At 42.9% G+C, this 17,586-nt stretch overlaps 1 protein-coding gene across 23 annotated transcripts in view; it reads right to left on the bottom strand.

The window, feature by feature from the left end:
* Positions 1-873: 873 nt before the first annotated feature.
* SETD5 (SET domain containing 5) overlaps positions 874-17,586 on the bottom strand; it is an 82,015-nt gene continuing 65,302 nt past the window's right edge. For 14 of the 23 annotated variants that reach the window (XM_032290570.1, XM_032290572.1, XM_032290565.1 and 11 more), the window contains 7 exons: positions 15,772-16,019; positions 12,264-12,320; positions 9,890-10,360; positions 6,765-7,066; positions 5,258-5,391; positions 4,674-4,762; positions 1,710-4,346 (listed from right to left, as the gene is read on the bottom strand). In XM_032290570.1, coding sequence (XP_032146461.1) covers positions 3,738-4,346; positions 4,674-4,762; positions 5,258-5,391; positions 6,765-7,066; positions 9,890-10,360; positions 12,264-12,320; positions 15,772-16,019 — 1,910 coding nt within the window. In that variant the 3' untranslated portion in view covers positions 1,710-3,737. Of the gene's footprint in view, positions 1,257-1,709; positions 4,347-4,673; positions 4,763-5,257; positions 5,392-5,465; positions 5,564-6,764; positions 7,067-9,889; positions 10,361-12,263; positions 12,321-15,771; positions 16,020-17,586 lie in introns of those variants that run through there. The other 9 variants (XM_032290571.1, XM_032290575.1, XM_032290577.1 and 6 more) reach the window with 4 other exon arrangements.

Below are 17,586 nucleotides of genomic sequence, written 5' to 3'. Positions count from 1 at the left end.
AGGGAGTCTTCTAAGAAACAAGTGGTTTTGTCATCTTTCCAATTACTTTCTAACCTCCTTAAACTAATAAATAGCATCTTCATCTTTGAATCCCTTATGTGCTTTGTAAAATGTAGTCTACCTTAGTTACCTGGTAAATATTTGTCAAACAAATGTTACAACACAATAATGCCAATTCAATCCATTGGCAAGTTCTGCTGTGTACTTGCAAAACATATCCTGATTCCAATTACTTCTTATCCCCATCATTATCGTCTTAATAGACGCCACTATTGCATCATTGCTTGTCTAAACAACTGCTCTACCTTCCAAACCAGTTTCTCAGCTCCTATTCATCTCTTCACCAACAGGATCAAAACAGAGTAATTTAAAAAAAAACAACCAAATATAAATTAGACCTATGTCATTTCTCTTCTTCAAATCCTGCAATGACTCCTCCACTGTACTTAATGAATGCAGATTATTTAAACTATACCTACAAGGTTCTACATTAGAGACCAGCAAACTACAGCCTACAAACCAAATCCAACTTGCCCCTTGTTTTCTGTAAATAAAGTTTTATTGTAACATAGCCACATACTGTCTATGCCTCCTTTTGCACTGCAATGGAAGAGCTGAATATTTTATTTTTTTGAGACAGAGTCTTGCTCTATCGCTCAGGCTGCAGTGCAGTGGTATGATCTTGGTTCACTACAACCTCCGCCTCCCAGGTTCACGTGATTCTCCTGCCTCAGCCTCCTGAGTAGCTGGGATTACAAGCATGCATTATCATGCCTGGTTAATTTTTGTATTTTTAGTAGAGATAGGGTTTTGCCATGTTGGTCATACTGGTCTAGAACTCCTGACCTCAAGTGATCCGCCTGCCTTGGCCTCCCAAAGTGCTGGGATTACAGGCATGATTCACGCCCAGCCAAAGAGCTGAATAATTATAACAGAGACCATATAGCTTGCAAAGTCTAAATATTTACTATCTGGCCTTTTGTAGAAAGTTTGCCGACCCTTGCTCTACATGATCTGACCCCTATTCTCCCTCTTAATGGATCTTCTATCCCCTTTCTCAACCCCACCCATTCACTACATCTTAACCAAGCTTTCTCTGCCACAGAGTCTGCAATGCCCAGGAATGAACTTCATTCACATCGTCCCAGGACGGCCTCCTTGTCACTGAGGTATCAGTTTAAATGTCAACTCCTCAGAGACTTTTCTTGACCAACCAATCTAGAGTGGCTCCTTCAACTGCCTTAGTCACATATCTCCTAGGAAACAATTAACATGGCAATGACTATTTAAAATTATGTTACCAGTTTAGGTCTCTCTTCCACTAGAATTTGAACTCCATTAGAGAAGAGACCCTACTTTAACCACCCCAGCCAGCACTCTAATCACAAGTCTAGCACCAAAAACAGTGCCTTTTTGAATGAAAGAGAAAGACCAACAAATACTTGCTGAATTAATGAGGCCAAGGTCAGGAACACTACTCAAGTTCAAGGCAGTTTGTAATGCTCACTTGCACTGTTGCAGGTTTGCCTTCACACTGTCCTGACTGCAATCGTAAAAAGCAAAGTAGATCAGACAGTATTCCTGGCCCCATTATGATGGGCAAAACAACTCCACCAAGGGCACATTCTCCTCAGGTAAAAATGGCATTAGGAAAAGCAGGCAAGGCAGGGCCACAAAATTGGACAAAGAAGTTCTCAAGTTTATGATTATTATGGTTAAGAATTTTATTATCAAAATTATTACATCTCTTGTGAAAGTTCAAATGTTACAGCAAGGTGTAAACACTCCACTTGAGAAAGAAGTGATACTTCTTTCCTTCCAAGAGTTCCCCCCACCCCCCCTCCCCAACCCCCCCAAGAGGTCTGGTCTTGACAGCACCCTGCCCACACAGAGTGGCTGGGGTCTCTGCACGTGCCAGGCAGGGTGAGGGCCGCCTGCCCGCTGGCCTCTCCCCTCGGTTAATAGCCAAGGGGAGAATGCAAACCCCAGCCCAAATGGAGAGACATTTACATACGTTTTATATAATATACAAAGAAACCAGCATCCCAGGCAACATGATTTCCACTCCCAATGCTCTCCCAGACTGATGGGTTTGTGGGGGAAACAACTAAAAGAAAAGTACTCTGCTGAGGTCTCAGCATTAAAAAAAAAAAAATAAAAATAAAAATCTCCCCTCATTTGAGCAAACACCTGATTCGATTTTGAAAAGTGAAATTTTGTAACAGTCACACACAAAGAGAGAAGACTGTGCATATGAGAGTTGTAGGACAGGGTAGAAAAGGGGATGCGAGAGGCTGGGGGAAAAAAGGAAGAGAAAACAAATTAGAGGGAAGGAAGGAGGGAAACTCACAGTATTATCTTGTCCAAAAGAAAAGAAGGTCCACTGCAGCACCAGGGATTACACCTGTCATATATTCACTACCCCTACCATGGTTATAACTGAATACAAAATTAGATAAATAAAAACACGCCAGATATTACAGTAAACAAGTGAAAGAAATAAGCTGGCAACCATATGGAATTTAAAAAGATTGTGTACCCCACCTGGGCTGGCTCCAGGGCTCCTCCAGGGGTGTACAACAGGCACAATGCACTGATGGGGAGAAGCCGGTCTGCTCTCGTCTCTCATCCAGAACAGTGTTAGAGGTGTGGGTGGCTTGGTAACTCTTTCACTGGGCCCACTCACATAAGCATCCCCCAAAGAAATGTGGCGCAGGCCCACACACAATCACAGTCCTGTCGGTGCCACTCCACAAACCTATCTTCCCACTCTTACCCTGCAGTCACAAGTGCATACTCCCCAATCATGGAGGCGGTCCTGCTCATCGGATCATCAACTCCTGATTAATTGGGAGTAGAAAAAATAAAATTCAAAGCATTCCCAAACCACTTGGTATCCTTCCTAATCAAATTCATTGCCAAAAGCTGGTAAGTAGCAATGCAATTGGCCTATACCACGTCTCATTCCTCTTTTCCTTGTCTACTTACTTCATGGGTTACTGAGCTGTGAAACAGCTTGGGAAGGAGTAGTATGGAGGCTCAGATAATCTGCTCCAGAATAATCAAGAGCTGACCATGAGCTTTTCTTCAAAGAGCCAGGCACCTTTCAGTTGGTGCAGGTTCCAAGCTTTACTATCCCTGCCTATTTCTTGGTGATCTTAAGACAAAGATAGGCAGGATTCTTGGTGGACACACATTGGCCAGATACCTGCTTTTGGAATGGTTGTCTTAGAATGAACATTTATATACCTACCTTTTTTCTTAAGTGCATGAAACCCTAATGGTATTCAGATGGCTTGGAGCTTTGAGACTGGCTCTTTCCACTTTTTTCCTTTGAAAAATTTTTTTTTTTTTTTTTTTTTTTTTTTTAAATTTAAAAAGATGTCCTCACTGCACAAGTGACTACAGGCTACAGGCAAGGATGGGAGACGGAGGCTTCAACACAACTCATTGCACTTAGAACCGTTACTAACCGAAACACCATTTGCTTGTCAACAATGTACCCTTGACAGCAGGGAGAAACTTCTTTATAGTCTCTGCTTCAGACAAGATTTACATCTTTCTCCAAGGCCAGAGGCCAATTGTGACCACGAGTCTTGTTTCTTGTCCACCAGACCCAATCCTCTGGCACCTTGTACCCCCCCTTCCCCAGCAATATGCTCGGCCTAGGTTCCAGAGGCAGCTGGAAGGAAGCAGCTATGGGCTCATTCAGTTCAGTTTGCCCAAATCCAGAAGCCCTAGGAAAGTCCTGTCTGAGTCTTGACTCCTGACCCTTGCAGTGGCTGGAGTCGGTACTGGTGCACACCCCCACTCCCACGGTGTGGGTAGTGCTGTGAATTGGAAACCGCAGATACCCTGGAGGCCTGGTAGACAGCTGACTGCCCAGCACTGGGCAGACTGATAGTCCGTAAGTCTGATGGCAATGACGACCTAGAGTTCTGAGGAAAGGAGGTGGAACTCAGAGTTCCTGTGCTGGACTGAGAAACCGAGTCTGAGGTTGGTGAGTCTGAGGGTCCCTGCAGGGTAGGGCTAGCAGCACTAGAAGGGCAGCTCCTCCTTGGAAGATTGCTGCCAGTGCTGTTTCCAGAATGTGGCTGGCTGCTAAAATACCCTGGTGTCCCTGTAAATGGGGCCAACGAGTCTGTGGACACAGGGTGGGCGGGGCTGGAATAGGATGTGGAAGAGAGGGATGATTCTGAAGAACTGTGAGAGGGGGGGTTTCCAGGTCTCAGTGCAGTAGTTCGATAACTGTATCCTGGAGATTGTGTAGGATGTCCTCTGAAGGGGGAGGAACTCTGCTGAAGGAGGCTTTGTGATTCTGTCCGGGGACTATCACACTGCAGGAGCTAGACAAAGTTGGGAGGAAAAGAATAAGGAGGTGAAGAAGTCCCTTAAATGGCTGGTGAACATTAGTAATACCCTACTTTTTTTTTTTTTCAACTTTTAACGATGTATTCTTTTTAGGAAACCAAAGGCAGTAAAATGGCTGTCTTTGATCACCCTACTCATGTTCTGGCATAATTTATTACCTGAGGGTAAGCAGATGACTTATTTCCAGGGCTGCTGAAACTGTATGCAAAGACAGCATCTCAATGGCAAAGGATGACCAGGACAAACAATTTGGAACCCAGAACACACTCATATGTCTAGAGATCAGCAATTTGTCATCTCACCTGGTAGCTGTATCTGGAAGGGCTGTAAACAGTGGCTCCTTTAGAGAGTGCTGAGCTCAGTGTCTCTGGGCCTTCTCCATCTGCAGGATCTGGAAGGTTATATACATACATACATATATATATAATCAACTTGGCTTCTTACTATAAGTAAGAAATAGCCATTATTCATTCAAATCACCAATGCCATCACCAACCCATGCTGCTCTCTTTGTGACAAATCAGGTGAGTGCAGCATGCCAGAAGGGCAAAAGGAGTGGTTAATTATGGGCTATGTTCTAAATGCCTGATCTGATTCTCGTCTCCTTCTTTTTCTTCATCCTTCATCGAGGTGAATTTCCAGGACTTTGGAGAGATGAAAGTTACAGAAAGGTATCCCTTGGGGAAAAAAGAGCAGACAGAGAGCAAGCGATGCTAGATCTTACAAATGTAACCCAAAAGAGCCCAAGTGGGCTGGAACCTAGCATACAGCAGAGTCTAACTGCATCAGAAACTGACTCACCTCAACTCAGCACTTGGCATTAACTGTACAGAGCTTGGCTCATGCGTCCCTGAATGTGGTTGGCAGCAGAAGGCCAAGGGCTCACCTGAGTCTTTCTCTGTGATGTTACTTTCCCACGTGGGAGAGGGCTCTCCCTTTTGGGCCACCCTCACACTGCTTCGGAGGACCTTGGGGATGCTCCCTCCTTCTCGGAGTCGTTCTACTGATGTGGGAACCATCCTGTAAAGGCAACAGAGTGCAAGTTCAAGCCACAAGACTTACCTGAAACAAATGAAGCCCTAACTAAGATGCACAATCTATTTCCTTAAATTGGGCCACCCTCGCACTGCTTCAGAGGACCTTGGGGATGCTCCCTCCTTCTCGGAGTTGTTCTACTGATGTGGGAACCATCCTGTAAAGGCAACAGGGTGCAAGTTCAAGCCACAGGACTTACCTGAAACAAATGAAGCCCTAACTAAGGTGCACAATCTATTTCCTTAAAACATCCTCTTAAACATTACTTCCTTCAGAACCAATTTAGAACAAGGTATTTCCTGTGCCCCACAGGCACAAAAGAGAAACAACAACAGCCACTTAAAAAAAAAATAAATTGGCCGGGCGCGGTGGCTCACGCCTGTAATCCCAGTACTTTGGGAGGCCGAGGCGGGTGGATCACGAGGTCAAGAGATCGAGACCATCCTGGTCAACATGGTGAAACCCTGTCTCTACTAAAAATACAAAAAATCAGCTGGGCATGGTGGCACATGCCTGTAATCCCAGCGACTCAGGAGGCTGAGGCAGGAGAATTGCCTGAACCCAGGACGCGGAGGTTGCGGTGAGCCGAGATTGCGCCATTGCACTCCAGCCTGGGTAACGAGTGAAACTCCGTCTCAAATAAATAAATAAATAAATAAATAAAGGAAAAAATGGACTAAAGATGTCAACTTCCCTTAACTGCCATTTAAAAATATTAAAAAATTCTCCTCTGGGAAATCACGTGCCTTATACATAGTAGTGGTTTTAATAAATGTTTCACAGATTAATAAATATTAAACATTTGAGCCAGAATCCTCCTTTCCCAGTCTTACTTTTTTCAGTTCAAGATCCCTGAACTCCTATTCTCTATTTCACTCACTTGATCCTCAGTACTTGCCATCAGTATTATTCATTTTTAAATTCATGGTCTCCCCTAAAACAGACAAGTACTTTCAGAATGTCTTTTTGCTCTGTGTACACTAGCTGCGTGGAAGAGAGACATCTGCTGTTAATTCATGTGGAACCTGGCTGGATTCTTAACTCACCTTTCATGTGAAATGAGAAATAGAAGAGGCAGTGTTAGTGCCCACCAAATAAAAGAGCTCATCTGCATCCATAACCACATGTCATCCAAAGCGCTGCTCCACAGGCATGTTGGTAATTCTTAATTCTGCAAAGCTGGGGGATTGCAGCTGACACTATTAAATCAGCTGAACAGGACAGATGGCACTGTCGGCTGGCTGTCTCAGATGTTCCCATCAAGTGTTCCCATAGATTCTAGGTAAAACTGGGAATGATCCTAGTTTTATACTCCCCCAACACCCAATTTAACTATAAAACATCAAATATAAACTTACCACCTACTGCTGATATTCTCTTGAGGTCTGCAGTGAGATGAAGAAGTGCCTCTGGAATCTGATGGGCTTACCGCCTCCAAATGGGACATAGAGGAATGAGATGGGGAGAATTTTTTGTGAGGGGAAGATGGGGTTCGGGATGAGGATCCCTGCACACCATGGGCACCAGTGTCAGAAACAGAGTTACTGCTGCCTTGTCCAGCTCCTGCAGACTTGCTTTTGCTCTGTGCAGAGTCACCTCCCCCACCAGCAGAATTTTCCTTAGCTTCTTGTTTCCGTTTTCGGTATTCCAGCAAGGATACCTAGAAAGGAAAAAAGAAATGGTACTCTAGCTGGATATCATTAGTGGATCACTAGCAACGAGGAAAGATGGAACAGCAGTAAACCACTAACCAAGTCATGCAAACAAAGCAAACACCGATCCTGACAACTTTTTTTTCAGATGTGAAAGAGATCTGAGCATGGCTACATATTTAAGACAGTCAGAAACTAATAAGAGGAAGAGAATAAACTAGGAGGCAAGTTTTTGAAGAATGATGTTTGGCAATTAGATCATCACCTTTTTTCTGTCTTCAGGAAAACCTGTGAGGTTACCATAACACAGTAACAAAAGCGTGCTATCATAGTTATTTGGAACAATGGGAGTACCCAGAGAAGGGAGAATTGGAAGCTTATGTAGTTTGAAAAGCCTCCCAGGTGATTCTGATGGCTGTTCTGTACTCCTTGGGAATCCCTAGAGTTAGCTGAGAGAGAGAGAAAGAAGGGGGGAAAAGGGGAGAGAGAGGGAGAGAGAGAGAAGAAAACAAGAAACAAACAAAAGAAAAAGCCAATGCTCCAGGGTACTTAGATATGATCAATTTTTCAAGACATAAATAGAAATTTATTATTGTTTCTATCTTACACATAGATGTAATTAATGTAGAAAGAGAGGAAATTATTTCTAGTTTATACTTCCTCCCCTTCATCTCCCTAATACTTACTCATTCTTTCCTGGCAGCAGATCTCCCACCCTCACCTGACCCTGCCCACCACAATCTCTGCCCTGCCTAGTATACCATTTCTTTGCTGTTCTGGCACACTGGTTACACAGTCTGTAGAACCTATTACAGTGTCTTGATTGTTCCCTGACTAAACTATAAGTTCTAGGAGGGCAAAGGTTAAGTTATTTGGCTTTTTATCTTTAACACTCAGCACAGAATTTGGCATAGGCTTAAATTTATGCTTAAAGGGGCCCAAAGTGTTTCTGAAATAACACATCATTTCCTTTTTTTTTTTTTTTTGAGACGGAGTTTCGCTCTTGTTACCCAGGCTGGAGTGCAATGGCACGATCTCGGCTCACCGCAACCTCCGCCTCCCGGGTTCAGGCAATTCTCCTGCCTCAGCCTCCTGAGTAGCTGGGATTACAGGCATGTACCACCATGCCCAGCTAATTTTTTGTATTTTTTAGTAGAGATGGGGTTTCACCATGTTGACCAGGATGGTCTCGATCTCTTGACCTCATGATCCACCCGCCTTGGCCTCCCACAGTGCTGGGATTACAGGCTTGAGCCACCGCGCCCGGCCCACACATCATGATTTCTATGACTTTTGCACATAGTAAATATTATAAAACTAGAAACCCAAAGATTGTTTTCACATTTGTTTCTAGCAGTGAATCCTGTTCATGGAACAGTCTTTGAAACCAATTACTATCTTCTTCTTTTTTTTTTTTTTGAGACGGAGTTTCGCTCTTGTTACCCAGGCTGGAGTGCAATGGTGTGATCTCGGCTCACCGCAACCTCCGCCTCCCGGGTTCAGGCAATTCTCCTGCCCCAGCCTCCTGAGTCGCTGGGATTACAGGCATGCGCCACCATGCCCAGCTAATTTTTTGTATTTTTAGTAGAGACGGGGTTTCACCATGTTGACCAGGATGGTCTCGATCTCTTGACCTCGTGATCCACCCGCCTCGGCCTCCCACAGTGCTGGGATTACAGGCTTGAGCCACTGTGCCCGGCCACCAATTACTATCTTATTCCAAATTATCTGCCAACATTTCCTCCTCCTTCTGCCCCCTTCGGGCTCTCATTTTGCTGTCCAAATGTAACAGAAATATAAATTGTAAGACAGTTTTGCATATGAATTTTCTATACATAATTTTGGAAAGTTAATAAATTCTGGTAATGAATATCATTGTGATGAAAATATAAAAAAACCACTAGGTTTCATTTTAATGAGGATACTACAGATGTTTGCCATTACATGGGACTGTCCTCTACACAGGACATTCAGCATCCCTGGTCCTGCTCAATAAATGCAAGTCACTGTGACAATTCAAAACACTCCTACACATTCTCAAACACCCCTGGTTGAGAACCACTTATGTAAAAGCACATTTTTGGCTTTGTGACTTCTATATCAGGTGTTACTTACAAGTGGAGTCCTAACCCATAGCCTGGCCCAGCCCAGCCCAGCACTCTCTGTACTTTCCTCTTGACTATCTCAGTCTTCCACCTGATAGGACAACATCCAACTGTTTGTAGCACACTGCATACCGGCTGCCCACACAATGGAGTGCCACCTATTTACCTGATCTACTCCCTCTGCAGTAACATACCTCACCCGCATTTGTTGCTTGGCTGACTCCTATTGTTTGAGATTCAGCTAAATCAGTAACCTGCCACCTCTCACTCCGGCCTTCTCTCTCAAGCTGGGTAGTATCCTGGCCCTTCCATTTACTAGCTGTGTGACCATGGGAAAGTTACTCAACTTGCCTTAGCTTCCTCTTGTGCAAAATGGAAAACTGCCTATCTTATCGGATTACTGTGAGGATAAAACACATTTAAAGAGCTTAACACAGTGCCTAGAACTTGGGACACACTAAGTAATAGGTAAAATTTCTTTTTCACTGCTCTAAACTCACAATTGCCTAGCAAGTATATGGGACATATAGGCATTTACATTTGCTGAATATTTACAACACTCATCAAATTGTACTAAAATAGCCTGTCTTTCACTGGATATGGCAGAGGCTATGTCTCACTTGTCTGAAAGCAGTGTGGAACACACAGCAGAAACTTAGTGAATATTTACTGAATTAATTGGTTATCATTCTTGAAAAGTTCAGCAATATAACACGAAACACTTACTTTTTTCCTCTGTGGTGGGTTCTGGGGAGCAGATGGGACTCCTTCACAGGCTCTTTCACCACCAGGTGACAAGGATCCACGAGAGAGGTCTTTCATTAAGCCATGTTCATATCTGCTGGAAAATCCTTCTGCAGGGGAACAATATCCCCCATCCAAATGTAAAGGCTTCCTATCCCCTACTAGAGGAGACCCTCGATACAGTCCATCTGCTCGAGGCATAGCGTTCAAAGGGGAGTAGGCATACATCAAGTTGAATTCTGTCCGAAATGCCTGGTCTGAGTTTCTCATGAGGGTCTGATGTCCATCTCCACTTCTGCTTGGGAAACCAGTCTCAGAAGTGGGTCCAATGGAAGGATGAGGAGCCAGGTCAGAATGACCTGAGTTGAGCAGGGAAGGTCTATCAGCACAGCTGTTAGTGTTGGAGTCAAGGTATCCTACTTTTGCCAAATCCAGGTCTTTTCGGTGACAAAGCTGAAAGAATAAAAATCAACGGAGACATGGGGTAGGGGAGAAAGGAAAAAGTCAAAGGGCAGAAAGGAGGGGAAGAAGGACATAGGTGAACAGGGAAAGATAAGAGGGATAGAAGTAGAGCGAAAAAGCCATTATATTCTGTAAATGTAGCAACAGAATACACGCAGCAACAGTGTACATTGGCCAGAGTACTACAGAATCCCGGCCTTTCCCAAATTGCTTTCAAGTATTTCTGGATGGGAAATACTGGGAAAGTTAGAATTAGGTAATTGGCTAAATGTGACTATTTTGCCTGCTTAGTCTTTCATCAGGTTGCTGAGTCACCTTGTATTACACTAAGGGACAAGTGGTATAATTAGGAATTTACCTTTGCCCCATGTACACTACAAAGATGAGACTGGTGTCTTAAGATAACTGGCGTCTGGGTTTATTCATTTCTAAATTAATATTGATGGAAGGTGGGGGGAGGGAAAAAGGTGGAGGAAAGGAGAAGGTAAGTATTTAAGTTACTGGTTCAGTAAAGGAGGATGGCATTAAAGACATCAACCAACCAGTTCTTGACTCACTTTCACTGTTAAAGAAGGTATGTTTCTCATACAACTTTCTGGCCACTCAATTCTTCTTTCTTTATCCTCTAATGTATGTCAATATACCACAAAACCACTAATGCTCATCACTGCAGATTCTGAAATGCTGAAATGTACCAAAAATAAACCCCACCTACTATTTGGTTATCATAACCTTCAAACTTCCAATAAATAAATACTAGGTCAACTACAGCTAACCGTCTACAAAGAATGGTACCAGAAAACCAGATACCATACCATATCAGTCTCCAAATTATGCTATCTTAGAATCTTTAACAACTGGAAGAGACAGCATTACTTTTCTAACAAGCTGGAGTCAAAACACCAAGAAAATCTCTAGTATATTAGTGGAATACAACCTTTTTCAGTTTCACATTGACCTTTAAACTACTACTGTTTCAGAATTTGGTAAATTGTCACTGAATTATGCCCTAATTTTTTATTGGAAGGTGGTGGGGTTACAGTTCAGTTCAGTATTTCTGAGACTCAAACTTTCCCTTCAAGAGAAAAAAGGTCCCATGTATTAATAGATTCAGAGTTAATCATTACCACACTCAAAAACTTATAATAAAAACGCTAGCACTAAAATCTGAATCTGACATATCCACAGCAGCAGGGTTTGTGAGAAAAGCATTCTACTGATATCCTAAGAGGTAACACTTGTACAGCAACCATATCCTAGCAATTGCAGAATGGTGACCTGTGACACAAAGCCAGGGACTCACTTCATTTCCATGTGTATCCAGTAAGGAGCTACAGAGAAAATGTAGAAAAGCTGAAAGACAGAATAACTTTCCCTTCCTAAAGAGGCTGCTCAAGCTATCAACCAAAGACCAAAACATCTGGTTTACAGAGCTGTCAAATTAACCCTAGAACAAGGCGTAAGTCAACACCCAACTCAAAAACAGGCTTACAAACTTTTGACTCAACGTTCCTTATTTATTAACAGACCTTATTCATTACCCTTTCTTTAACAAGGCTCCTGCCACATATCAGCATCTTGACTTCTAGATTCTATTCTTTAATAGAACTTCAGCCACCCCCTCCCCCAAAACAATAAAAACCAACCCACCACACACACACACACACACACACACACACACACACGGCTACTTCATTTTCCTCCATCTATATTGACAGTCCTGTGTAGTCACAGTCACACAGGAAGACTCATTCAACTTACTGTGACTGAGCGGCCGCCCTCCAGCCCATCACCCCACTCATTCAGATCCCCGGCCCTCCCCATACTCTCAGGAACACATTCATGAACACTCACTCTCAGCCTCCAAGTGTGATTGAGATGGTGTGATAACTACCTCGGGTGACAGGGACTCGGGCCTATGCGCAGGGGAACTCTCAGGGGAGGATATGTTCTAGAGGAGGGAAAAGCATCTTGTTATTCATCTACTCGAAGTCAAGAAGCAAAACAAAACAAACAAAAAATAAAAGCAAGCATAGATGTTAGCCACAACTTTTTTGCGGGGGGCGGGGGGGGGAATTGAATAAGAATGCATAGGGGAAATGTTTAACTGCAGAACTCATCTCAATGGACAGAATGACTTGTTAAAATGCTTCCTGGTGTCTTTGAAAGCATTTAAGGATAAATTGGTTATAATGTTTCATGCTATAAGTAAACATCTCAAGCACATATCAGGAAAGAGTTAGATTGGTGAAGATTTGGTGTTATACTTCTTTGTATTTTAGATGAGAGTTTAGCAACCTTTAGTATTTGCTACTGAGGGGGCACCCTACCCCTTATTCCTCATTAGATGGACCTTGTTCCTTCACCCAATGTCTCTTCTATTTGTCACGTTTCTTTATTCTCTTATATGCCTCAGGCCCCCTCCCCTGCTATTCAGGGGGAGATGTTAGTGTGCTGGGGGCTGACATGATTAGAGAGATGGCCAGTTCCTCCTGAATGACAGTTACAGGAAACATGATTGATGGAATCCCTAGCTCACAGGTTAGAGCTGGTTCTTTGCGTAGTCTAATTAGACCTGAGCACCCCTATTAATCTTATTTTGTAAAATCCAGTGTACTTTCGGCAACACAGCAGACAAAAAATGTATATGTATACTTAAGTTCCTGCATCCTACAGAGGACTCTACCTTGGGACTTTCAGCTGAGGCAGAACTCCCATAACAAGAGACTGAGCAGTGAGTGCTTAATGGAAAGATGTAAATGGGAACATGTATGGAGAGTGATGGTGGTAGTGTGACAAGGACGCAGGAGTGCTAGGGCTGATGTAAGGAAAGGATGCCTAATGTGGATAACTGTGGCCTAGGTGGTAGGTGTACGCTGAGGTAGTGGGAAACTGAGGCTGCTTCAGCAAAGCAGGGTTTCGGCTATAAATTTTCCTTGGCATGGAAAGTGGGTGGTGCACAACTGTGTGTGAAATGGAAAGTAGAGTGTGGCTCTCAGGGCAAGAAAAGAAGGGGAGAATTATCCTGGTGGAAAGGAGAGGCTAACTAAGCTTGCCCTCCCAATGTTGCTTTCATTCTTCTTTCTAGATGCTTTCCCCTCCTGAAGATCTTGTTCTCTTCCACCACTTATCTTCTTCCCTTAGCACTTAAAACTTCTTACTATTTTCCTGAATGCTTTTCCCCTTTTCAAAAATACCCTTCCCCAAACTAAGCTGATAAGGTGTGTTTTTTTTTTTTTTGAGAGTCTTGCTCTGTTGCCTAGGCTGGAATGTAGTCGCGCAATATTGGCTCACTGCAACCTCCCAGGTTCAAGCAATTCCCGTGCCTTGGCCTCCCGAGCAGCTGGGATTACAGGTGTGTCCCACTGCACCTGGCCTAAGCTGGTCTTTTAATTTATTTATTTTTAGAGACAGGATCTCACTGTTGCCCAGGGTGGCATGTAGGGACACAATAATGGCTCACTGCAGCCTTCAACTCCTGGTCTTAAGTGATCTCCCTGCTTCAGCCTCTCAAATAGCTGGGACTACAGGTGTATGCCAGTACACCTGGCTAATTTTTGTATTTTATTTTTGGAGAAATGTGGTCTATGTTACCCAGGATGGTCTCAAACTCCTGGCCTCAAGCAATCCTCCTGCCTCAGTCTCCCAAAGCACTGTGATTACAGGTGTGAGACCAGCCTAAGCTGGTCTTTATATATGACACCTTTTTGATATTTCACAATGTGTCAAGCCTTTGATACAAATAAGGCTCCCCACCTCTCTGTACTAGAAAACACAGAAAAGAGTATGGCCATTAAAATGGTGATTAGAATGGGTTAGGGTGGTTAAAATCTGTTCTATTATTGACGAGAAATGTTATATTTCCTTAGTGAAAATGCAAGTGGAACCATGCTTGGACCTTTTACTATTTAGTATTTTCCTTACCTCCTAATATTTTAACATTATGCTTGGACTGTATCATTAAAATGATTACCAATTTAAAAAAATAATCTTATATTTGCAGTGTTTAATAGTTATCCCAAATACTAGAAGGGATGAGGAATGCACTGGGTACTGAACCTGCTTGTTTTGGAAAGTGACTTACCTTCTAATTTTCATAATTCCACATTTATAATAAAACCTGTATTGATAAAGTATGAAACTCTATTCCTACAATCTTATGCCCTCCAGGGAGAATTCTTCTATGATACCTTACTATACGGCTCTAGGTGCAACTGCAAAGTCAACTGCAAGTAGATAAAGTTAGAAAGGCCTGAGTCAGCTGCTTTATTATCTGGCTGAAAGAATGTCACAAAGATCTGGTAAAGAGTAATTTCCCTAGAAAACTCATTATGTAACCAGGAGGTGTTTTCCCTCACCAAGAAAGAGGTCTGCTCCAAAAGCAGAGGTCTAGGGGTAAGACAGAGTATAGTTTTGCTTTCAATGTTGCTAGCTATCCCTTTCTGATTTACTCATATAAAAATCCAAGTATTATGAATCCTCACGTTTCCAAAAGCTGAGTAGGAAAGATAAGATTGGTTAGAACCTTCACCTTTCTCAAAAAACACATCTGGAGAAGTGCAAGCAAGGGGGCAGAGTGTGTTTAGTGGTCAGAACAGATTTTTCTGAGAAGAGACAGTGTCTATTTTAATTACGAATCAAAGTAACATGCAATAGATGAAGTGTTTTAAAAAAGTATAAATGGACTGTATTCAAACGTGCTGTCACCCAAACCTGAACGCTAAAGTGATTCAAAATTACTTTTTGAAATAGGTGAGACAGACAGAAAATTTCTAACTTAATCCAACAGTGAAGGTAATACATTTGTCTCATGAACACATGTTGCTAGTCTCTTGTTTACTTCTCATTCCTAAGACATTATAACAAAGAGGGAAAGTAACCTGGAGTGGAAAAAATCCGCATTCACCATAAGCCATACTCCAATGTTTTCTAAATCTCTGTTCACGAAGGTCACAATGAAAATACCTAACAACCTGGGAAAGACACTTCACTTATTTAAAGGCCTAGAAACAATCAATCAATATCATCTGTGCTCTAAGGCTGGTGTTACTAACAGATACTATAGGCAGCTAGAGGCCTATTTTGATCAAAGTATACAGTAAAGATAAAGATGGAGATCTAGCATGCTTACTACCTAAAATTATGGAGACTGATGGATTGCATGCAAAAGATACATGAATGGGATTTGTGGTAGCACCGTGCCTATTCTAGGAAGTACAGGGGCTGCCAAGATGAGAGGCTACCAGTTAACAGGCCACAATGACCCTGAGATTTCCCATTCTCTTGCTGAGATGGGGAAGGAAGATAGTAAAGAAACATCTGGAAAGGTATTATATTTGAAATGAGAAGGTACAAATGATGATTTTCATATCCAGCACTCCCGACAACCAAACCCAAATCACCTCAAACTGCAGAGGAGTGTTGCAGCGACTAGCAGTAGTAAGAGATGTGACTGGTGAAAACATGAGGCTGTATCCATTTCGACACTCCTCTTCTCCTGGGTGTGATGAGCCAGGTGTGGCTAGCTGGGGGCTCTTTGAGCCTGAATTGGGAGGGGGTGGTGTGACTGGAGACAGAGGCCGAAGTAATTTGGTGACATTCTGCTCCATCATATAGCGAGACTTCCATTTCTTTAATGGGCTCAACAAGTCTGTGAAACACAAAGCTTGGATGAGAGTTTGAAACCACAGATTAATGGAAGGCTTTATAGTAAAGCCATTAATCTGCAATCTACAATGGCTCTTAACTGTTTTCTGCCTCATCCCATTAAGTTATCGCCTACAATCAAACCAAAATCCCAAAGAAACTCTTTAATTACCACACTTAAAATAATTCCAAAATATTCTATCTCCCAAACTCCAGATAAATCTAACGATTCTAGTGACTGATCCCTAGAGCTAATTTAATTTCTACCAGTGCAAAATATAAATTTCTTTCATTTATTTATTTATGAGACGGAGTCTTGCTCTGTCGCCAAGGCTGGAGTGCAGCAGAGTGATCTTCTCGGCTCACTGCAAATTTTGCCTCCTAGGTTCAAGCAATTCTCCTGCTTCAGCCTCCTGAGTAGCTGGGATTACAGGCACGCACCACCATACCCGACTAATTTTTGAATTTTTAGTAGAGATAGGGTTTGGTCATGTTGGCCAGGCTGGTCTTGAACTCCTGACTTCAGGTGATCTGCCTGCCCTGGCCTCCCAAAATGCTGGGATTATAGGCATGAGCCACTACTAAATTCATTTCACACTGAGTTTCTGAAAATCTTCAGTTTCCGTTACTTTGTCAAAGTTACCCTCTACTAAACTCTTATATCACCAACTAAAGGTACTGGGATGCTAAATCCAAACTCCTTTCACCATTTCCCATATATTTGTGTCCCTTTTCAGTAGCTCTTCCTGTAATGTTCTTATATGATTCCCTGATCTGTACCCAGCTCCTTTTCTACCTACAAAGCGTGAAATGATTTCTAGAAAAACTTCTTCAAACCATTAAAAAATTAGGCTCATACTCTTTTTGACTAGAGTAATCCTATTTTCTGTAATTCTTAGATCCACTTAAAAAGCAAGTTACTATACTAAATATTTTAGTGACCATTCAGGCCAAAGCACCTTTCTCACTTGAGTCTCAGAATAAAAATATAGTTTTATTTATTTACAGTTAAAAAGATTTATTTATTTAATGCCTACGATTACTGAACTCGGTATGAAGGGAAAAATGGTCATCATACATTCTATTCTCCTGCCTCAGCCTCCCGAGCAGCTGAGACTACAGGCACTCACCACCTCGCCCAGCTAATTTCTGTATGTTTAGTAGAGACGGGGTTTCACCATGTTGGCCAGGATGGTCTCAATCTCTTGACCTCATGATCCACCTGTCTCAGCCTCCCAAAGTGCTGAGATTACAGGCATGGGCCACCGCTCCCAGCCTGATCACCTTTTTTTTTTTTTGAGATGGAGTTTCGCTCTTATTACCCAGTCTGGAGTGCAATGGCACGATCTCGGCTCACCGCAACCTCCGCCTCCCAGGTTCAGGCAATTCTCCTGCCTCAGCCTCCTGAGTAGCTGGGACTACAGGCACGCGCCACCATGCCCAGCTAATGTTTTTGTATTTTTAGTAGAGACGGGGTTTCACCATGTTGACCAGGATGGTCTCGATCTCTTGACCTCGTGATCCACCCGCCTCGGCCTCCCAAAGTGCTGGGATTACAGGCTTGAGCCACC

This window comes from Sapajus apella, unplaced genomic scaffold, assembly GCF_009761245.1.
Source record: "Sapajus apella isolate SASKATOON/1434 unplaced genomic scaffold, GSC_monkey_1.0 scaffold23, whole genome shotgun sequence".
Classification (NCBI taxonomy): domain Eukaryota; kingdom Metazoa; phylum Chordata; class Mammalia; order Primates; family Cebidae; genus Sapajus; species Sapajus apella.
The sequence above is the reverse complement of the archived record's forward strand: the minus strand, read 5'-3'. Positions and strand labels throughout refer to the sequence as shown.